At 40.6% G+C, this 23,991-nt stretch overlaps 1 protein-coding gene across 2 annotated transcripts in view; it reads left to right on the top strand.

The window, feature by feature from the left end:
• Positions 1-23,930, top strand: part of DIPK1A (divergent protein kinase domain 1A) — a 117,194-nt gene extending 93,264 nt beyond the window's left edge. For both annotated transcript variants that reach the window (XM_020975391.2, XM_078156582.1), the window contains exons 3-5: positions 15,519-15,626; positions 19,333-19,509; positions 21,387-23,930. In XM_020975391.2, coding sequence (XP_020831050.1) covers positions 15,519-15,626; positions 19,333-19,509; positions 21,387-22,199 — 1,098 coding nt within the window. In that variant the 3' untranslated portion in view covers positions 22,200-23,930. The remainder of the gene's footprint in view (positions 1-15,518; positions 15,627-19,332; positions 19,510-21,386) is intronic.
• The last annotated feature ends 61 nt before the right edge of the window (positions 23,931-23,991 follow it).

Here is a 23,991-nt window from a genome sequence, read left to right as displayed (position 1 = left end):
ATGACTGGGCACTCAGAGATGCCAGCTAAACTCCTTACACATAGAATTTATAATATCCTTGCCTCCTAAGAGGATTTGGTGGAGAAAGGAAAAACCTTGTTTTGACCAGTGGACCAAGGGACTCAATTTCCTAACCAGTTCTGAGAAGAGGCTATAAATAGGAGCAAATGTATTGAATTCATTGAAATTGGAGGCAAATGGTACCATACTTTTTGTTTGAGAGAAGAATCATTTTTTCTAGATTTTATCCCTTCCTTTTCCACCAAGCTTTATTTATCATTTTGCCTGCATGTACATTTTCCTCGGATACTGGAAGTAAAGCGTTTTGCAGTTTGCTTGCCTGGGTGGCTAAGATTGTAATCCTCATTTGGCATTTTTATTTTTATATTCTGTGGCAAATATTTCATCTCCTAGAGTTTGAAAAAAACAAATGTAAATGTCCTTTTTTCCCCTGGGTGCAGGTCTCTAAAGCTAAGCATCACAGATTTGGTTAATTTCTCCACTCATTTTCCATTGCAACCTAGTGCAGTTCTGCTAAGGATTGTTTGCATGCACAGTGAGTCACAAGTGTGCACCTTAAGTGAACTTCTGGAACTTCACGATGAGCATCCCAGTGAAAGCTAAATTGGCCCCATAGCCTCCAGCTTTTATAGCAGGCTCCTCTATGATTCAATCACTGGAAATTCTGGTATGTTTGATGAGGTGATTAGCTTTAGCTTCGCGTGTATTTAAGCCTTGAGATATTCCAACCACATCTTCCATTATGTGGAAATGAGTAACTAAATTTCATTAAATTTGTATTTGCTTATCACTAATTATTATTTGGATAGCCTGGGTTTCTCTAGTATTGTGCATTTACCTATCTTTAAATTGCTAGGTTTGCTTGCAAGAAAGATAATATTTTCAAGTCAGATCTTTAATAGCTTTTTCAAAATTGAGTTTTCCCCCCTTTGTGACAACTAAGTATAGATCCCCAGTCTTTCTTTTATGTAGGTTTTTGAAAAAGAAAGAAAGAAAGAAAGAAAGAAAGAAAGAAAGAAAGAAAGAAAGAAAGAAAGAAAGAAAGAAAGAAAGAAAGAAAGAAGGAAAGAAAGAAGGAAAGAAAGAAGGAAAGAAAGAAGGAAAGAAAGAAGGAAAGAAAGAAGGAAAGAAAGAAAGAAAGAAAGAAAGAAAGAAAGAAAGAAAGAAAGAAAGAAAGAAAGAAAGAAAGAAAGAAAGAAAGAAAGAAAGAAAGAAAATAAATCAAGATTAGGACATTAAAAGTCACAGAATGGATGTGCTAGGTTTACACCCTGGTTCAATCTTGGGCATGTATTAGCAGTCACCTTTATTATTTTTTTATTGTTATCACCACCTAGTGTTTCTCCTTGGAACATCCAAAATTTAGCTACAACAGAAGTGATCTTAAAGGAGCCTAATCTATGCAAACTCTGAGACTAACAAAATGCTGTCTATAGGACAAGCTTTATTTAATCAGACAGAAGCTCTAAGAACCTGCACCCAAGCAACCCTTCCCTCTCTGGGGAGACCCCCTCCTCAAAGGAACTCTGGGTGCTCCAGCCTCACAGTATCATGACCCAGGACGGCTCCCTCCCCTTACAATGGGAAAGCTCTGGGGGTTGCTTCCTTCTGTGTGTTGTCTTCTCTCATTAGAGTGTAAGGTCCTACAGAGCAGGGAGTGTCTTTCTTATCTGTGTCCCCAGAGCTTAGCATAGGGCCTGGCACATAGTAGTCATTTAATAAATATTTATTGAGTTGAATTAACTACTAGATCGGCAATGCCCTAGAATCCTCCTAGAATGCCCCAGTCCACATAACCTGCAGTACGAGTGAAGGGCCAGGCCCAGCGTCGCTTCTCATGGTCCAGGAGTCCCTTACTGCTCCCCAGCGGGCTGCCATCTTGGTGACATGAGTGGGCTTCTCCTCAGTCTGGGAATCTCTCTGCAGCTTTCCCTCCGGATCTCATGATCTCTGACTCTGCTGTCCTAGTTAGGTAACAAGTGCAAGCATATAGCCCAGGTAAATTATTCCAGCTGTGACTCAGTTGTCCTTAATGTAGTATGAATAGGGTAATGGGAGTACCGCCCAAAGTCATACCTTACCAAAGGACAGTCAGGGAATGATTAGCACTTGGTTGTGGAAATAGAAGAAGGATTAAGGAGGGCCTTCCCAGACTCCTCCTGGGCACACCTTCTAAATGTGTATTTGTATGTGAGGGGGAGTTGAATCTGGAATCCCAAAACCTAGATTTGACTCCCAGCTCTGATACTTACCTAGCTCTGTGACCTTTCTAAGTCAACCTTTCTGAGATTCACTTTTCTCACCTGGAAAATGGGCTTAATAATACTTGCATTTCCTACCTTAAAGGGGTTATTGTGAGCCTCAGGCAAGATGATACATGTGAATATACTTTAGACCATAAAGTTCTAATATTTGCTATCATTTGCATTTTTATGATTACTCATCTAAACTCAGCAAATTGCAAGCTGTCCCCAATTTTCAGTGCCTCTCGTTTCACCAATATGCTATCCAAACAATACCCTAAAGTCACTACCTTTATCTGCCTTTAACCTGTTTTTGAGTACAGCCTAGAGAACTCAGCTTTTAGCATTATTAACTCAAAGGCACCACCTAGTGACAGAATCCAGTCATGGACGGCTAGACTAGATTAAAGGTGGCGTATTAATTTTTTCCTTTTTTGCCCTTCCTCTTGCTAAAACACTTTTCCAGAACACATTGGGCTAAAAAGAAAGGTCCTACTTTTAGTAGGTTATGACTGTGTTTACTCTTTAGTTTACAAGCACATTGATTATTTGTCCTCATTAAGGGCTTTATCTAAGGGTCAGAAAGAAATAGCAATTAGCATTGAGGACATCTCAGTGAGCCAAAACATAGGTGCCCATCCTGCTGCGCCCTGAGCCTGCCACTCGATATCCCAGTTGGGATAGTGGCCATTAGTTACACTGTGAAGGCAGGAGCCCAAACATAAACAGTTACGATCTATTTACGAACATGTTGGTTTGTTGATGCTTCATTCGCATGAAAACTCTGTGTGTGTGTGTGTGGGTGGGTGGGTGTATGTGTGTGTGGGGGGGAGACAGAGAGAGAGGAGACAGAGACAGACAGAGACAGAGAGAAACAGGAGAGAGACACAGAGAGACAGAGACAGACACACAGAGAGAGGGATGGGGGAGGAGACGGAGAGAGAGGGGACAGAGAGAGAGAGGATAGAGAGAAAGAGAAGAGGAGAGGACACAGAGAGACAGAGAGAGAGAGGACAGAGAGAGAGGACAGAGAAAGAGAGAAAGGACAGAGAGAGAGAGAGGAGAGCAGACAGAGAAGAGAGACACAGAGAGAGAGGAGACAGAGAGAGAGAGGAGAGAGAGGAGACAGAGACAGAGAGAAAAGAGAGAGAGACAGAGAAAGAGAGGAGAGAGAGAGAGAAAAGGTGGAGGGAAAACTACTTTAAAACAAAGCTATTCATAGACAGAAACCATGGTTTGGTTTGGCTTGGTTTTTCAGTATTCAGAGTATCATCTAGTACGGAGTCTGCCACCCAGGCGTACGTGCTACGTACACATGTGCCCCTCTGGGCATTGCACTTAGTCTGCTGTGCCTACTGTGGTGCTCTGCACGCAGTGAGTGTGCATGCACGATGCCCGAGGACACTAGACACAGTCCCTGCCCACAAGATCATTTGAATTTCAGTACTTACTCTGCCCCAGAAAAGGAAACATGAGCCCTCAAAATGCAGTTTTAGTCCTGGGAAATTAAAACGTTAATATTAATTTTAATCATTCTAATTAAAAGACAGATACTAAAAGGCTTTCTTTAGGGATTTCATCATGGTAAGTGAGCATTAAAAACAGGGATAATGGGGACAAGTGAAAGGGTGGCAGATGATAAATCTATGAAAAAAGCTCCTAATCATTAATAATCAGAGAAATGCAAATTAAAACAACTGAAATTTCATCTCACACCTAGCAAACTGGAAAGATGATGAGAAATGGAAATAATCGGTGTTGGAGGAGCTATGGGAAGACAGGGAAGCTCCCAGTGGAGTGGTGAGCTCCATACTTTGTTCTGGGAAATAGTTTGGAATTCTGTGAGAAAAGTCACACAAACGTCCATGCACTTCACCTCAGGACCGTAGCTGGGAGGAACATGTCAGAAAGGACCTGAGATGCCGGGACATTCGCAGCAGCACTTTGAGGACTACAAAAACCAAAGCATATACTTACTAATTGGCCAAGAGCCGAGCACATTGTGGCACATAAATGTAACGTCCTCATTAATTAGTATGGCCCAGACAAGCCAAACCTTAACCATCCTCTCCCCCCCGGCCCACCAGAGCTGCTTCCTGTCCTTCCCCTCACGGCCATTGTTGAGGGGAGAAGTCTTTGTGGAAAAAAGGGGAAAGGATCTAAGCATTTATAAGCACCTACTATGTGCCAGGCAGGGCACTAAGTGCTTTACAGATGTTACCTCATTTGATTTTCAAAATAGCCCTGGGAAGTAGGTGCCATTATTATCTCCATTTTACAGATTAGGAAACAAGTGGGGGTTAAATGACTTGTCCAGGGTCGCATGGCTAGTAAGTGTCCAAGGCCACATTTGAATTCAGGTCTTTTTGAGTCCAGGCCTGGTGCTCTATGCAATGTGGTGCCAGCTAGCTGCCTCAGAAGGGGCCCATCTTCCTCATCACCATCAGTAACAATGACTGAAAGGCAGAAAGGCAGAGGAGCCCTGGGAAGGGCAGCACCCCCAGATTACCAATCCAGCTCCCAGCTCAGCCCTCGCAGCTCCCATCCATGGGATCATCTCCTGTGGGTAAGGAGCCAGCCATCCTTACCAGCTGTCACCTCCAGGGCAGATGGGCCAGCCTGGCTGAAGGAGTTGGGCACCCGGGGGATGAGACAGGAGGCAGCATGGGCCAGACAGGTCAGGCACCAGCTCCACCTTGACTGCCATCTCCCCTCGGGCCCCAAGAGCCTTGGGAGTAGCTGTGCTTCCCCCGCTGCCCAGAGCCACCCCGCTGTGGAGATGTAGCCCTGCAAGTGCTCTTGGCCCTGTCAAATGGCTAACATCAGAAACTGACGTTTTATCAGTGGAAATGACCCTAAGGAGAGGCCTGACCCTCTGCTTGGCCACTGTACCCCAAGGACCAGGGGATTTTCCATCCTGGAGGGCAGAAATTGTCTTTTCAATTTGGGTACTCCGCTCTTAGTGCGGGTCTTTCTTTGACGGTGCTAAATAAAGGCTTTATTCACTCATTCACTCATATTGTCGGGCCATATCACAGATAAGAAGAATTCAGAGAAATATGGGAAGGTTTGTTTGCACTGATGAAGAGCTGAGGAAGCCGTGGAAGTGGCTGTTGGTGAGCTTGGAGCTTCCCGGGCCAGACAAGCCCAGAGTAGCCCTGACCACTGCTGAGTGGATCATTTTTTCACTGGCTGCCTGAAGGCCACTGTGAAGATTATTGTGTGTTGAATCAACCTGATAGAATGTTGCAAAATTTAGAAAAAGACTGCCCCCTTCTGGCACAGTGATATAGAGTGAGGAGGAAGGCTCATTCCTTCAAAGGCCATGTAAAGACCACTTTATGGACAGGGACTCTATCCTACGTCATCTTTGCACAGTGCCTGGCACATAGTAAGTGCTATATAAATGTTAGCTGCTATTATTATTATTATTGTTGTTATTATTATTATTATTATTATTATTCACTTAGCAGATCAAGTCAGGGAGGCTACCATATTCCTTACAGATACACTCAGATGAAGAAGAATGTATTGGGTCCAGCCATGTGGGAGGATGGCTGATAGAAACAAATGAAAATTGTTCTACTAAAACACACATTTTGCAGGAAAAGCCATCCACTAAGGGATGTGGTGGTGGTGGTGTGCTGACCAGCCTCCATTTGGAGAAAACAAGGGGATTATTGACACAAGAAGGATGTGAAGGAATCATTTAAATCCATTAAGAACTCATCTTATACATCGTGAAGACCAAGAAAATCAAAAGGAGCATCAGTTGGCATGTGTTAAAGCCCCAAAGAGCACACTTGGTTGTTTGCATTCTTGGAATGGGCAGAAGTCACAGTATGAATCATCTGCATTGCCAAGCTGAGTAAGCAATGGGTCAGCCTCGGTCTGGGCCCGTTCAATAGTGGTGATCTCTGCCTGCCAGTTTAGTCCCACTGTCCTTGGCTGTCTTCGCCTGCTGCCTCGTAGACTGACTCTTCCCAACCATTCCCCTTGCTCTTCCCACTTATTCGGACAAATATAGCACCGTTTGGGACACTGCTAGTCTCCCGCTCAGTACGGCCGGCCTCACTGCTATGTGCTTCTCTGTATATCGTGTGGCCTAGTGGACAAGGCATCAGATTTGGAATCAGGAGTATCTGGATTTGAATCTTGCCTCGGACGCGTACTAGCTTATGTGACCCTGGGCAAGACTCTTAACTTCTCTGTGCCTCAGTCTCCTTATCTGTAAAGTGAGAGGTTTGTACTGTGTGTCCTGAAAGTCCCCTCCAATTCTTCATCTGTGATTCCATGGTCCTAACAGTGTTTTCCAAATGTTTTAGTCTTCTTTGGGGATCAGTCTGATGGAATTAAACATCCCTAGGCACCCCTTCTTGCTGCTGTTTTTTAGTCAAGTCCAGACTCTTCGTGACCCCTTTTGGGGTTTTCCTGGTAAAGATACTGGACTGGTTTGCCAATTCCTTCTCCAGCTCATTTTACAGATGAGGAAACTGAGGCAAACAGGGATAAGTGACTTGCCCAGGGTCACACAGCTATTGAGCCTCTGAGGCCACATTTGAAGTCAGGAAGATAAGTATTCTTGACTCCAGGCCCAGCATACACTATGGTGCCACCTAGCTGCCTCACACCACTCCTTCCCCACCCTACCGCACACACACCCCTCAGCAATTTATTTACCATCAGCAGAAAACTCAGGGTGTTACAGGGATTCTTAACCTGGAATGTGTTAATTTGTAGGCAGACAGAGAGAGAGAAGGGCAGATGGATTGATGGATTTTACTGTAATTGGCTTCTATTACAATCCTGTGTATCCTATTTTACAAATTTAAAACATAATTCTGAGAAGGGGTCCACAGGCTTGCCCAGATAGCCAAAGGAGAGGTCCAGGACCCACAAAATGATAAGATCTTCTGGGGTAGTACGTGTTGCCACAACGACTCTTGATTTCTTGATCCTTGTTTCATACTGTAGATAGAGTCAGAGTGGAGAGGCAGGTCATAATGCAAAAAGAATGGGAATGGGGGGAGGGATAGACCAGAGTGTCATCTGCTGGGCATTAACGCTCTCGGTACCTCCTTGGGTGGCACAGTGGATGACGTCAGAAAGATTCATTTTCCTGAGTTTCAAGCCTGGCCTCAGATGCTAGCTGTGTGACCCTTAGCAAGTCACTTAACCCTGTTTGCCTCAGTTTCCTCATCTGTAAAATGGGTTAGAGAAGGAAATGACAAACAGCCCCTGTATGTTTGCCAATAAAACCCCAATTGGGGTCACAAAGAGTCAGACACGACTGAAAAGCAACTTAACTACTCTGTATCTTACTTTCCTTCCTTTATCCCTGGGCTGGTTTGTGGTTTTTTTGGTTACAAAGGAGGTTTTGTTTCATTGCAGAGCTGGTATGCTGGGAAATGACTTATAAAGACAAACTGTATCCATAAAAAAAGTGGTAAAACATGTTTAATGTGAATCCTGAGAGATTTGCCCGATGTATCATGGAACATTTTAGGTTGGTTGGTTACAGTTCTGTTATTTTCAACCTACCTCTATCTGCTCATCTGTCACCTGGAAAATACTTCCCTTAGATAGCAACGTAGCATCGGGTGTGCAAAAATGTAGTAGGAAAGAGTGCCCTCTTCTGAAAAAACTGTGTATTTATGCAGGTGTGGTTTTGTTCTATCAAAGACTGCGAATGAGATCGTAAACTCTTTGAGAGCAATCACACAGCTAATTGAATTTTTGCATGCTCAATTTACAATAGCCTAGCACAGGGGTGAGGAACCTGCAGACTCGAGGCCACATGTGGCCCTCTAGGTCCTCAAATGTGGCCCTTTGACGGAATCTAGGTCCTCAAGTGCAGCCACATGTGGCCTCGAGTCTGCAGGTTCCCTCACCCCTGGCCTACCATAAAGTAGGCATTTAGTGATTGTTTGTCCAGTTTTTGTTGGAATGTTGAAGTTGGGCTAGAAAACACCCTGAAGTGCTGAACACTCACTCCTAACTTTTGTGGTCTTTCGTTTTTTTTAAATGATGTTCATAGAACATAGAATTTAGGGAACGGACAGTCAAGGCCATCTTGAGTAATCCCCTCATTTTACAGATGGGGCGGAGGGTAAATGAAGACACAGAAATACTAAGGAGCAACAGACCCAGGTTTTGAACTAAGATCCTCTAAGCTCAAATTTAAGCCTCTTTTTCACCTCACAAGTCAAATCAACAAGCATTTATTGAGCACTTACTGTGTACCAGACACAGGGCCAGCTGTTGTTGATGCAAACACAAGCAAAAAGACAGTCTCTCCTCTCAAGAAGCTTACACTCTACCTAGAGAAGACAACATATAAAAGAGAGATGAAGATCAATAAAAGGAGACCAATAAACATTTTTTAAAATTTCAAGCCATAGGGGCAGCTAGGTGGCACAGTGGATAGAGCACCATCCCTGGAGTCAGGAGGACCTGAGTTCAAATCCGGCCTCAGACATTTGATACTTACTAGCTGTGTGACCCTGGGCAAGTCACTTAACCCCAATTGCCTTTAAAAAAAATTTAAGCTATACTAATCAGAAAAGCAAACAGAAACAATTTTAAGGTCCTATTTTACATGCAAATTGGTCAAAAAAAGTGTTCAAAATTCAACAGTGATGAGACTGAGAAAACAGTCACTCTTCCATTTTGGGTGGAATCGTAAATCGCTGCAATATATTCTAAGAGCAATCTGGGAACATGCAAAGAAGGGTCATGAGCCGGATGATAGTTCTTGCCAAGAATAATCCAGGGAAAGAACATTACCCTCAGGTGTAATAGATAGCAAATATGTTTATAGATGCTGTATTTGTAATATTTATTTGTAATGCTGAGGCAATAATCATGAAAACTTCATCTCTAGAGGATGAATGTGGTGGTGGAAAAATTTGCGATGTAACAACTCAATGCAATACTATTCTACCATTAAAGTGACAGATGAATACAAAGAAAGAAGAAAGATGCAAAATAATTCAATAAAAACAGAATTGGAAACAGTATAAATATTCACCATACAACACTCCCTCTTCCCGGTTATGATTACAATTCATACATACAGGACGTTCTGAACAAACCCGTGTGTTAAGCAGGATAGGCAAACCTCTCACTTCAGCTGACAAATTGGCTATGGCCGCCTCCCTTCCCCCTACCAATCTGATGGGACCAGGATTCCTGGGATCTTTTAGGCCATGGCAATGAAGTACCTACGAAGCTAAATCCCACATAAAAACTTCACAGTTTTGCTCTAGGGGAAGATGTTTAATGGGGACCGTGATGTACTTGGACTAGTAGGAAATTCCTAAGTAAATAGAGAACCTACAATCAAACAAGTATGTTATTAAAATGTTAATAGCAGTGATTTTATGTATATAATACATATTTATAAACTTTATATATTTTATGTAGCGATTTAAAGTTGGCAGAATGCTTTGTATTTATTATTTCATTTGATCTTTACAACCATCCTGTGCTTCTAAAGTCAGGCTGTTGTTTTTCCATCCAAATGTAAAAAATTTCCATTTGTCTCTTTTGACCTTCAGCTTATTAAATTCAGCTAATTTTCCTAGCCTGTCAAGACCTTTTGGGATCCTGACTTTGTCACCCATTCTGTATGCTGGCTTTCCCTCCCAGCTCTGGGTCATCTTAAAATTGGATATGCATGCTTCAATGCCTTCATTAAAGTTAATAAAAATGTTAATAAAATAAGCACAAGATCCCTGGGAGACTCAAGTGCCCATTTCTAAGTTCACATCAAACCACTAATGCAGGGGTGGAGAACCTGCAGCCTCAAGGCCACCTGTGGCCCTCTAGTTCGGCCCTTTGACTGAATCCAAACTTCCCAGAATAAATCCCCTTAATAAAAGGATTTGTTCTATAAAACTAGGATTCAGTCAAAAGGCCACACCCAAGGACCTAGAAGGCCATTTGAGGACACATTCCCGTCCCCCAACCTGTGTGACGAAGGACTCACCGTTGGTCATCTAACCACTTCTCATTCATCTCAGTGGTTTTGTCATGTAGCTCCTAAGTCTTCAGCTTATCCACAAGAATGATTTGACATACTTTATTAAACATTTTTAACCCTAACAAAAAAAGAAGTGAGGTGAGTCCAATGTAACGTGGTCAGGATAAAGCCTTGCTGGTTCTTTGTGGACCTCACTTTCTTTTCTAGATGTAAACCATTTCTTTAGTAATGAGTTTGAGTTGGGAACTTTGCCAGGCATCCACACCATGCTCAGAGGCCTACATCAGTGGGGTCAAAGCTCAAACAGAAGCCGGGCCAATGCTCCATGCATAAGGATCCCTGCAGATAGCATATTGACCTAGTCTTTACACGCAGTATTATCTCTTCTACTGTATTTTTACTTATTTTGTTAAGTATTTCCCAATTACGTTTTCATCTGGCTGGGGCTGCAATGGAGAGTGTTGCAGCAGCGTGGGACCTCAGGCTGGGCAACACCTCTGGCTAGAAACAAGGGTCAGCCAACTTCAGCCTCTCCTTTTTGATACTGCTCACAAACTAAGAATGGTTTTTGCATTTTAAAATATAATAAAACTTTATTTTAAAATATAAAAAAGTATTTTTAGCTGACAAGCCATACAAAAACATGTGGTGGGCTAGTTTTGGCCCTCAACAGTAATTTGCCAACTCCTGGCCTACATTTTTCATATTCTATTTTCTTCACTTTTAAAAAATCAGGACGTGCTAATACATGACTGAGCTGGGAATTGGTCCAACGACTCTAAAAAGCAATTTTGGAATCGGCTAAGAAATCAAAAATACCCATATCCTCTGACCAAAAGAACTCGCACTAGACATATAGAAGAGATCATAGACAGAAAGAAAGGTACAAAATATTTATAGCAATATTCTTTATAACAAAGAGCTGGAAACAAAACGGGTATGCACTGAGTGATGCGTTATGAGAAGTCTTATGTGAATTGTTTCAAAATGAAGTAAATAGGGGCAGCTAGGTGGGACAATGGATAAAGCACAGACTCTGGAATCAGGAGGACCTGAGTTCAAATTTGACTTCAGATACTTGACACTTAACTAGCTGTGTGACCGTGGGCGAGTCACTTAACCCCTATTGCCTCACCACCACCACTACCAACCAAAAAAACAAACCCAACAACAACAACAAAATGAAGTAAGAAAAACCAGGAAAACTATGCAAGATGACCGCCATCTTGTAAATGGAAAGAAGGGAAAAGGAAAGAATACTGTGCATTATAAAGACAAAGCTTGGCCCCACAGGCTAGCTATAGGACAGTAAAATTAGGCAGTGCTTCAGAACTGGGCAATGAGCACTCTCAGAGAAGCCACAAAATGAGGCAGGTGCCATGATTAGGTAAGAGCCCAGGGAAGGAAAGAAGATGCCTTTGAGAAGAAGACAGTGCTTGCCCACTAGGAACTGATTCTACTGTATTCTAAGTTTTCTTTGGAGCCATCTAGGAAGAGAATTCTTATAAGACAATTGAAGCATTGCTTAGGATTTAGCAGAGATCTCCGATGATGTACAGGTTTCTTATATTCCCCATCATCCATGATGGTAGATGGAGAGCAAGAAGGAACCTCAGAGGTCAGTCCAAGCCAGTTAAACTGAAATAGAAAACCATACATGAGAATTCCCACAGGCCACCTACTGGCTTAGAAAATTAGTATTATCTATATTCTACTGTATTTTTATTTATTTTTACTGTGATTTCTTTATTTTTTGTAAATCTTTTTATTGTACACTTAAACACAAATGAGAAAGGAAAACAAATATTGCCATGTACACAGCAGACCATAAGAGAGGATTCAATATAAAAGTCAATATAAAACAATAAGATTCAATACAAAACAATAAATTTCCATTTCAAGAAAACCGTGTAATAAATACTACACATTGTTTTCAAAGCTGCCAAGCTTCTCTTTGATTCCTTGTTGGTTTTCTTTTGTTCTCTGCTGTGTACTTTTTACTTTATTTCCCCCCACACCCTAAAGAAAGCCACAATTAAGCGTGAATATATATATACATATACATAGATATCTATAAACGTAGACCTGTATACAGATATACACTCATACATATATATGTAAGACTGCACTATGCTTATTTCCTCCTATCATCTGTTTCTCTGAAGGTGAATGGCATCTTCCTTCATAAGTCCAAGAATCAGAAATGGGAAACCTGTAGCCTCGAGACCACATGTGGCCTTCTAGGTCCTCGGGTATGGCCTTTTGGCTGAGTCCAAGTTTTACAGAACAAATCCTTTTCTTAAGGGGATTTGTTCTGTGAAGTTTGAATTTGGTCAAAGGGCCACACTTGAGGACCTAGAGGACCACATGTGGACTCAAGGCCACAGATTCCCCACCCCTGGTCCAAGTCTTTCCATGTTTTTCTAAATCAACCAGCTTATCATTTTCCACACCACAGCAAAATTCCTTTCTGGATTCAAACATCTTCCTTCATAGGGTCTTTTAGTCAAAATGACTTGGCTGCTCAAAGTTGTTCTTAAAACAATACAATGCTCTCTTGGTTTTGTTCATTTCACGTTTCACTATTTCATGGAGGTCTCTCCGTGCTTTTCTAAACCATTGAGCTCATTTCTTATAGCAGAGTAATATTCCATCGTGAATATATACTACAATTTGTTTAGCTATTCCTCAGTTGATGGACATCCCTGCAATTTCTAGTTCTTTGCCACCGCGAAGAGAGCTGCTGTAAATATTTTAGAATATGTAGGTTCTTTTCCATTTTCTGTAGTCATCTTGGGGAAAGACCTCATAGTGGTATTGCTGGGTCAAAGGGTATAAGTTTAATAACTCTTTGGGCATAATTCCAAATCGTTCTCCAAAATGGTTGGATCAGCTCACAGATCCACCAACAGTGAATTAAGATCCCAATTTTTCCACATCCTCTCCACCATTTGTCAACAAATGTCCAACACTTCCCCTTCTCTCATTTTAGCCAATCTGATAGATATAAAATGATATCTCAAGTTGTTTTAATTTGCATTTATCTAATCAATAATGATTTAGAGCATTTTTTCATATGACTATAGCTTGTTTTGATTTCTTCATCAGGAAACTGCCTGTTCATATACTGGTTCATATACTCATTCATATTACAAAGTCTTTATGTATTTGAGATACGAGACCTTTATCTGAGGAGCTCTCTATAAACATTTTCTCCAGTTTTCTGCTTTCTTTCTGATCTTGGCTACATTTATTTTATTTGTACAAAAAGTTTTCATCAAAATTATCCATTTTATATCTCATAATGCTCTCTACCTTTTGTTCATAAATTGTTTACCTATCCACAAGTCTGATAGGTGACATGTTCCATGTTCTTCAGATTTCTTCGTAATATCTCCCTGTATGTTTAAGCCCTGTATCCATTTTGACCTTATCTTGGTAAATGGTGTAAGACATTGTTCTATGCCCAATTTCCACCAGACTACTTTGCAGCTTTCTCAACAATTTTTACCAAATAATGAATTCTTATCCCAAAGACTTAAGTTTTTACACTTGTCAAATACTGGGTAATTAGATTCGTTTGATGCTGTAGATTGTATTTCTGTTCTGATCTACTGATCTACCTTTCTTTTTCTTAGCTAGTACTAGATAGTTTTGGTAACTACTGCCTTATAATATACTTTAAGATCTGGTACTGCTAAGCCTCCTTGCTTTGCAATTTTTTTTCAATTAGTTCCTTTGATATTCTTGACTTTTTGTTCTTCCAAATGAATTTTGTTATTTTTTTTTCTAGCTCCCTATTTTTGGCAATTTAATTGGGATGGCACTGAATACATAATTTTGATAAAATTGTCATTTTTATCATATTGGCCCTACCTACCCATGAACAATTAGTATTTCACCATTTATTTAAATCTGATTTTATTTGTGTACAAAGTTTTTTTATGGTTTTGTTCATATAGATCCTGGTTTGTCTGTATTCCCAGATATTTTATACTGTCTAGGGATATTTTAAATGGGGTATCTCTAGCTATGTCTTCCTGAAGGATCCTGTTGGTAATATATAGGAATGCTGATGATTTATATGAGTTTACTTTATATCCTGCTACTTTGCTGAAATTATTATTTCAATTAATCTTTAGGATTTTCCAAGTATATCATATCATCTGCAAAAAGAGATAATTTTTTATTACCTCATCCCCTATTCTGATTCCTTCTATTTATTTTTCTTCTCTTATTGCTATTGCTAGGATTACCAATACAATACTTAATAATATTGGTGACAGTGGGAATCCTTGTTTCACACCTGACCTAACTGGGAAGGCTTTATCCCCATTACAAATAGTGCTTGCTAATGGTTTTAGGTAAATGCTTCTTATCAATTTAAGAAAAAGTCCATTTATATCTGTTCTTTCAAGCGTTTTTAGTAGAAATGAGTGTTGTACTTTGTCAAATGCTTTTTCTGCATCTATTGATATCATATGATTTTTGTTACATTTATTATTGATATAATCAATTATGTTAAGCGTTCTCCTTATGTTAAACCATCCCTGCCTTCCTAGTAGGAATCCTGTTTCGTCACAGTGTATGATCTTTGTAATATAGTGTTGTAATCTTTTAGCTAGTATTTTATTTAGGATTTTTGTATCCCTATTCATTAATTTTTATTCATTTTGTTTTTACAAGTAAGCCATATTTTGTTTTAGTTTTATTTATTTTGTTAAACATTTTCCAGTTATATTTTAATCTGGTTTTTCAGGCCATACCCTTGATCCTCCATATTACAGACGAGAAAACTGAAACACAGAAAGATAAATGATTCCCCAATGCCACACATTTTTAAGTGGCAGAGCCAAGATTTGAGTGTGTTAGATTTAGGACCTAAGACCTGGGTTCAAGTCCCAGGTCTGCCATTTCCTCCATTATGTGACCTTGGATGTAAGTCACAGGCCCTGAGCCTTAGTTTCCTCATCTATAAAATGGGGAGAGGGTGTTGGACGAGGTGAAGCACTAAACCTGTGATCGTGTGATCCAGAGAATTCAAGTCCTTGGACTCCCAACCTAGGCCCATGGGTGCCATGGAGCCCCAACACTCTTCTGTCCACTCACACATCTGTTACATAAACAAAGCTCTCACCTTCAGATTCACGATTGTGCTTAAGTTTACATTGCTCATCTCAAAAAACCTCTCCACATGTAAATATCCATGATGGTGTCATGACTGTCACTTCTTATATGAAATGTCCTATTTTCTCTTTTCTGTTTTGCAGTGTGATAAATATAAGACCGGAGTCATTGATGGGCCTGCATGTAGTAGCCTTTGTGCTAAAGAAACTCTTTATTTTGGAAAATGCTTATCAACTAAACCCAACAACCAGGTATAGACTTTTTGAATAAAAATTCCAGTTGCTAAGTTTTTTTGGTTGGTTTTTTTTTTCAAGCCCAGGGCTGGAACTGAAGTCAGAAAGACCTGAGTTCAAATTCCGCCTCACGCTTACTAGCTGTGTGACCCTGGGCAAATCGCTTAGCCATCTCAGCCTTAATTTTTATTTGTAAAATGAAGAAAATAATAAATAGCACCAACCTCCCAGTGTTGTAGTCAAGAGCAAATGTGATAAGATTGGTAAGGCACTCAACACCCTTAAAGCACTACAGAAATTTGAGCTATTATTATTATTATAATACCAAATTTTAGCTATTATTATTATTGTACCAATATTATTAATAATTTTACAAGAAAACACAAATCTGTTTTGAAACAGTAGTGAAGTTTTTGTTATTGTCCAATTATAATATACTGTACATTATAGTATTATAATAATTCTATTACAGTAACAGTGACAAGATGAAACTAAAACTAGAACTAGTCATTGAAATAAAATTAAAATTTTAAACTGCATACAAATTATTTAGGGTGATCCGTCTTCTGCAAAACATATAGTCTAACCTGTCCCAGTCTAGACACTTCGAGAATACCCACTGTGCTCCTAGGTAGAATAGAGAGGAAGGCTGCTTATAGACTCTATTTTTCCAATGGTAGAGAAGTTCAGATTAATAGAGAATTTTTTAAAATATTGCATACCTGCTAAGGCACAGGACATTTCCTGGGCACTGTGAATAGAAAAATGACTGGGGTTGCCCTCAAGGAGCTATCACCTTGGGTTAGGGAGTGAAGGGAAAGAAAAGACAAGTATGCAGATAACTCTGTAGTGTAAAACTGGAGGGGATTGGTGCAATTAGAGAGAGAGGTGGCAGTCCTTTGGGTGGCATCCCAAAGAAGAAGGCCAGCTACTCAGGGAAGATAAAAGAAATGGCACTTAGCTGGCGCCTTGAAGGCTGGAAAGAAATATTCTGAAAGACATAATTTTTTATTGAATATTCTAAGCCCAGAGAACAGCATGGGAACAGGACAGTATTGGGCATGTTTAGAAAAAGGAATGAAATCTGGTTGGAGGGTCATGTGGAAAGAGTCATGGTGGAGAAGCTGCAATGTCTTGTTCTGGCCACAATGGGGAGAGGCCTGACTGCCAAGCTGAGAAATTTGGACTTTATTCTTGTAGATAGTATAATGTTTGAACACTTATAGCTTGTGGTCATTTAAAGTTTAACAGCCTTGAGAAAGGCAGAAATGAAAATAAAAGAATTTGTGGTGGTTACCACTGTAGTCAGGACAGCTAGGTGGCCCAGTGGATAAAGCACTGGGCCTGGAGCCAAGAAGACCTGAGTTCAGATTAGGCCTCAGTCACTTCCTAGCTGTGTGACCCTGGGCAAGTCACTTCACCCTGCTTGCCTCGGTTTCTTCATCTGTAAAATGAGCGGGAGAAGGAAATAGCAAACCACTCCAGTATCTTTGGCCAAGAAAACCCCAAATAGGTCACAAAGACTCAGACAGGACTGAAACAAATGAACAACAAACCACTGTAGTCATAAAAGAAGCATTAATAAATACATCTTAGCCTAAAAACATCTTAATGTCATTTTATTTAATATTCTAAAATGAGTTATTTTTAAAACCATTTTTCAGAGCACCCTATCTATAGCAAAATGGACAAAATCAAGTTCTAGTGGTCTGATTCAGGAATCTTCGCTCGCTCCTCCCGTGTTTAAAGTGGCATACATCTTTTGTGTTGATTTAAGAGAATGGAAAAACAAAACCAAATCTGGTTAACATAGACACATACACTTATAAACACACAACATGTGTTTGATATGGAATTTTAAACTTACTCTACTTGCATCTGTAAAAAGGAAGAACTTCTTACGCTGACAGTATTAAATAATGGAAAAGCTTAATGCTCCCTATCCCAATAAGTGCTTCCCAACAGCTCAAAATAATATAAATAACCTATATTAAAACTTTAAATTACTTCTGAAATTCATGTTTCACTTCCTTTTCATTAATAGCATCCATCAAATTGAAACATTTGTTTGACTTCCTCAGCTTCCATTGCTCATGAAGCACTATTACTATCTTGGGTTTTTTTTCTTGTTTTTAGTAGTAATGGATTCAGAAATTTGGTAATGGGCACTTAATTTATTCATTTGTGTATATACAAATGCATGGTGGATTTTAGACTCTACTTAAAGACTCCACTTAATAATAATAAATGGCTATTTTTACATGGTAACTTTATACAAGTATGGGTCGTACTAAATCACCTCAGAGATACGTGGTTTCCAATTCTGTGATTGACACCATTGCCTACATATACATGAGTGGGGCTAAGAAACTGACATAAGCTTCCCAATATGGCTTCTTAGCACTTCCCTTGTTAATGGTCTTTCCTGTAGGGTGGAGGATTGAAAGGTAGTCACAGTTAGAAGTGAATGCCTTCTTTCCAGGTAACATCTCATGGTAGCAGGTAATACTGTCTAGGGCAGGGTTCTAGGTATTTTTATTCTTCATCACTGGGGAAAAAAAATTAGGCAAACTTCACATGAAAAACACTACGTCAAGCACTAGAAAATGGAAGAATAAAAAGAAATAATGCTGTCAGCCCGTCTTCCAGAGCTCGATCTCTGCTGCCTGTGTGACCCATCCATCCTCATCCTGGTCCTCATGCTCGCACCTGCAACATCAGCCAGATAAGTGATATGCTCTGCATATCCTGGTTAGCTCTTTTCAACATTCACATTAGGAAAGGTGAGCTGTAGCATTCCTTAAATATTACAGAGGCTACTGTGACTGACAGGCCTCTGTTTCACATGAGATGTACTTAATATTTGCAAATATAAGGACTTGACACCAATTGTCATTTTTTTTTTTAGTCAGTGCTACCCAAATGTAAGATGCTCAGGCACGGGGTGATCTCTCCTAAGGCAAGTGCTATGTGGGTATGGGGGAATTAACATGGGATGCAGATGAACTCTCAGCCCATCATTTTCCCTGTAACCAGGGTAGGTCTTAGATCCACATTGAAAATTCACACTAACACCACAGAGCCAAGTCAACAAGCATTTATTAAGCACCTACTATGTGCCAGGTACTGTGCCAAGCACTGGGGATACAGTGAAGGGCAAAAACCAATGCCTGCCCTCGAGGAGCTCACAATCTGTCTACTGAGCTGAGCAGAACTGCTTATGCTATGAATCATCTTTAGCTTTCCTGAGTTCTAGCAAAAGTTGCTAAAGCAATTGGAAACCCTTTAACATTTCAACAATCCATAATTTTACTTGTGTGATTACACCACTGATGCAGATCATGGCTCTTTCAAAACTCAGGAAATGGTCTTCAGGTCTGCAGTGCCAAGAGGGTGATGAGAGATTCTGGGTGTAGATAGGGTGGTCTGCAGGCAAGAGCCACACAGTCTAGGTATAGAGAATGACCACAGCCTCTCTAGAAATAGATTTCAGGGGAGTTTTGCAGCCATCCCCAATCTCTGCCCCAAAAAATATTGGTTTATAAGTGTTTTGAGGAAAAATTTCATATTTACAACCCAAAAGGAAAAATTCACAGCTCAGGTCAAACAAACAACTCTCAGTCAGTAGAGAAAGGACAAAAAAAAAAAGCGATAGTATTTTCAGAGTAATAAGATCATGTGTGAGCCCCAAAAGATCGCCCAGCTTTCCATGTTTTTCACATAGATGTACTTAGGAGTTTGGGGAAATCTGCAGGGCGTTGTGAAGTGTCAGATGGAACAAGCCCCTCACCTTGATTTCGGGACCGAGTTGGAACCAAGAAAAGAAGTGGTTTTATTTGAGAAGCCGACTCGGGGAACAACGGTACAGAAATTCAAAGAAATGGTGTACAGCCTCTTCAAAGTAAGTATGACATTCGTCAACTCTTTCTTCCCTTGGGTTGTATTTGGTGAAAGACTTCCTAGATGTTTTTTCCTAAATTTCTAGGATACTTTTTCAGACTCCTTTATGTGCTAGAATGACTGGGCATCTTTACAATTAGGCCCAGAAAGAACCCTAACCTCCATTAGCAGAGCAAAAATCCCAAGGAATGCGGCTCAAATAATCCTGAGACAGCTACTGCAGCCCTGGCCAACATGGCTCGGTCTAACGCTTCAGTTTTATGAGAAGCTTTAATTTATTTGAGCTGAACTCATCCAGTCTAGTATTGAAGCAAGATGTTGACCCCTAGTGATACGTGTTTAAGGTAAAAGATATGGAACTCATTTGGAGCAAATGAGTGAAATGCTGGCCGTGATATCCAGTGCACACAGTGGCACCCAAGACAAGTTTGCACACGAGATATTTTCCTAGACCAAGTAACAGCTTTTTGGGTTTTGTTTGGTTCTGTTTTGCTTTCAGTAATTTTACTGCCCAAGGAGGGGGAACATAGAGAAGCCAGGATTCCAGTCAGCTTTATTAAATGTTCCATTTTTATTTACAAGGCTTTGCAAATTAGCTACCTTGAACTACATAAAATACATGCCATTAAAGCATCATAAATACCGAAGGTTAAGTGAGGTTCTTGTACTTTAAGGATCTGTAATGTTCTCGGGGTGGGTAAATTTTGCACAGCTATGTATCAGTGTGCCAGCGAGGTGAATGGCAGAGCCAGTAGGACGCTGAGCCTGGAGTCAGGAGACCCAGGAGACCTCACTAACTAGCTGGGTGATCTTAGCCAAGTCATTTAACCTGGGTCACCCTCCATATCCTCATGTCTACATGAGAGAGTTGGACTGAGTGACTTCTAAGGTCCTTTTCTGCTTTGCATTTAAGATCTTATGCCTTAGGATATGGTATTCAAGATTTGTTGTGGCCAAAATGATGCCAACCTTCTGGTGACCAGTGGAGGTTCCTGTATTGAAACAAAATTAAAGGTAACGCTGTTTCAGCACAGTATTAAAGTACACCTGATATGGTGTGAACACCAGAACTTAATGCTTCCCAACATATATGACTGCTTAGACATTATTTTACATATTTAGAAATTAGCCTGTAAGTACTGAAATGAGACAACTAGCAATGTGAAACGTTGGCAGAACACTGAACTTTCATGGTAAAAACGGCATGAAAGGTTTAGAAGACAAAGAACGAGTATGATTTTTAACATCTACCTCTTGTCTTGAGATAAGCTTTGAGCTGCCCCTGTGGTCTCTATCAGTGAGTGCCTTATAGTCCAACTAAAACTGGGGGTAGGGGTGGAATGCAGGGGATAGGCGTTAGCCATCATGCAGATCCTGTTGGTTCTGTTGGCCCTAACAGTGGGAGATGGGGACAGTGCTCAGTTCAGAACTGGCTTCTCAGTAGAGAAAGGAGCAAGCATTTATTAAGCTTCTACTGTATGCCAAGTACCATGCTAAGTGCTTTATAAATATACGAGAAGAATAGGAGAAAGTAATCAAAAAAAGTTTGAGGAATGACTTCTTTATAAAGACGATAACCAGGTTCTTCAAGCCCCACCCCTTACCTTCTACCCATCCAAGCAAACACTGTCAAAAGCAACATTTAGGGCAAGTCCAAGGGAGGGCTAGAACAGTGATGAACACATGGTGTCTGACTTGTGTAGAACACAGAGGCCATTACATAGCGAGTAGCAAAATTGTCTCCCTTGGCTCAAGAACAGAAGTATCTCAGATGCTTTAAAGCTCAGTCGATGTGTGTGTGCGTGTGTGTGTGTGTGTGTGTGTGTGTGTGTGTGTGTGTCTTTGTGATTTTAATGACAATGGCTTTGTCATTACCAGGCAAAGTTGGGTGACCAAGGAAACCTTTCGGAGTTGGTCAATCTCATCCTCTCAGTGGCTGATGGAAACAAAGATGGTCGAGTTTCCTTGCCTGAAGCCAAGTCTGCGTGGGCTCTTCTTCAGCTCAATGAGTTCTTGCTTATGGTCATACTTCAGGACAAAGAGCACACGCCCAAACTGATGGGCTTTTGTGGAGACCTCTACATGATGGAAAGAGTGGACTACACCTCTCTTTATGGAATAAGCCTTCCCTGGGTGATTGAACTTTTCATTCCCTCTGGTTTCAGGAGAACCATGGATCAGTTGTTCACACCCTCGTGGCCTAGGAAGGCTAAAATAGCCATAGGACTTCTAGAATTCGTAGAAGACGTTTTTCATGGTCCCTACGGGAATTTCCTCATGTGCGACACGAGTGCCAAAAACTTGGGATATAATGATAAATATGATTTGAAAATGATGGACATGAGAAAAATTGTGCCAGAAATGAATCTCAAAGAACTAATTAAAGATCGACACTGTGAATCTGACCTGGACTGTGTCTACGGTGCAGATTGTAGAACTAGCTGTGACCAGAGCAGGATGAAGTGCACTTCAGAAGTGATCCAGCCCAACCTGGCCAAGGCTTGCGGCTTGCTCAAAGACTACCTGCTGCGCGGGGCGCCCTCTGAGATCCGGGAAGAGCTGGAGAAGCAGCTCCGATCCTGTGTCGCCCTCACAGTCACTGCGAACCAGATGGAAATGGAGCACTCTTTGATATTAAATAACCTAAAGACATTACTGTGGAAGAAAATCTCTCATACAAATGATTCCTAGTTAATCTGTCAGACACAGGAAACTTGCCACTTTAAGTCATCCTGACCATTCAAAATGAGCCCCTGCCCATCAGTGTCCCTTCCAACCCCTTCCCAGAAACCCAACTTCCTATGCCCAGTCCCCTCTGGCTAAGGCCTTAACCAAGTCTTGGTGGGGGCTAGAGTCTGTGCTCTCCAAGCCACTTTTTGGCAGATGTGGGTCTTCTACTTGTACAGTTTACAAAGAATTTTTACATAAATTCCCACTTAATTCTAACAATCCTGTGAGGGATGCAGGGCAGGATGATTCCCATTTCTTGGCTCAGGAAACTGAGGCTGAGTGCTGCTTGTAAGTGGCAGCCAGGACTCTTGCTCCCGGCTTCAGCTTCAGCTCCCAGGCCCTTGATGGTACCAGAAAAATTAGGACTCCGTGTATTTCATCCAGTCAGAGATGTGAATACAAGAACCTCTGGTCTGTTTCTCAAAGGCACCTAGTTGTTCTTCATTCCTAATGCTGTGAAAATCCTCATTTACATGTGAACACTCATGTTAATGAAAATGGTTTTTGCAAGTAATTCTTTGTTAGTCAAGAGGCCACTGCTGGAAACATTTGTGGCCAAATCCAAGCTGCTGTTTTAAAAATTAATTTAACTTTCACATAGTTTACTAATATTTCAGCATGGCAGAATTTGCACATTAATGGGAAATTTAAATTGCTAAGCAAATAAATTATATTCCTCTTTGGCATAAACAGGTAGTGGGGCTTACCTTCAGTTTATTTATATTCTTACCTCATTTATTCAGATCTTGAATGCTCTATCTAGCAAATTATGGATGTTTCCTCAAATAGTTCTATAACAGAACCTTGGAGGAACTGGAAATTTTGTAAAAACTCAACTGACCAACTGTGTAATTGCTGTCATTAGTCTATTTTTTGCATCAGTCATTAAATTACAAAGCATTAGAAATGAAATATTTAAAAGGGCACAAGTTAAGACCACGTCTTAAAATCTGGCTCTCCCACAATAATTCTAAAAGGCAGAAGACATTCAGTATTTAATGTAAATGTAAATGAATGTAAATACATTCACTATTTACAGTGAGATATCTCCAAACCAGGTACTACAAGCAGAGTATCCACGGGGAGTTGTCATATTTGATCTGCAGTAGGAAAAAAAAAAAACAGGCCAACTGACCTGTTCAAACACTTTTAAAAGATACCGAACCAGTTTTCTTGTTTTTGAGGTGTAGTAGACATGAATTAATCATGGAATCTTAATGAAAGGACCTCTAAATTATCAATGAAAAAACACTAAGGTACAAAATGTCTCCAAATGGCATCCCCCACGGTCGATGGGCATGCACGCTGAGAAAGCCTTCACCCAACAGTCTTTCCATATACACTCAGGACAAAGGGTTAGCAGCAAAGTGGATTCCGAGTGCATTTGACCTGTATATACTTTGTTCTGGCATGTAATTTCAAACCTTGCGCACAATGACAATCTTTTTTGATGTCTCCATAAAGTAGAATGGCCTACTTTTTGGAGGAAGAGCCAATGTTTGCTGCTGGAAAAGATTCCAACTGGAATTGCTTGTGTCCTCCAGCTGTGTCTAACGTACATGGTGTAATTGGGCAATGGACTTTACTGATCACGGCGTTGTCACAATATATTTTTTTCAGTTACAGTTGTACAGTTTAAGGTCCTTTTCCTTTCCACTACACATCTGGTTTCAATAAATGGCTGGAAGAATATTTCCTAGTCGTGGCATTTCCTTGATCCGCCTGTCACAGCCAAAAGGTAATCTTAAATTAT

The sequence above is a fragment of the Phascolarctos cinereus genome, unplaced genomic scaffold, assembly GCF_003287225.1.
Source record: "Phascolarctos cinereus isolate Bilbo 61053 unplaced genomic scaffold, phaCin_HiC Scaffold_5;HRSCAF=322, whole genome shotgun sequence".
In the NCBI taxonomy this organism is placed as follows: Eukaryota; Metazoa; Chordata; class Mammalia; order Diprotodontia; family Phascolarctidae; genus Phascolarctos; species Phascolarctos cinereus.
This window is presented reverse-complemented; position numbering and strand designations above follow the sequence as displayed.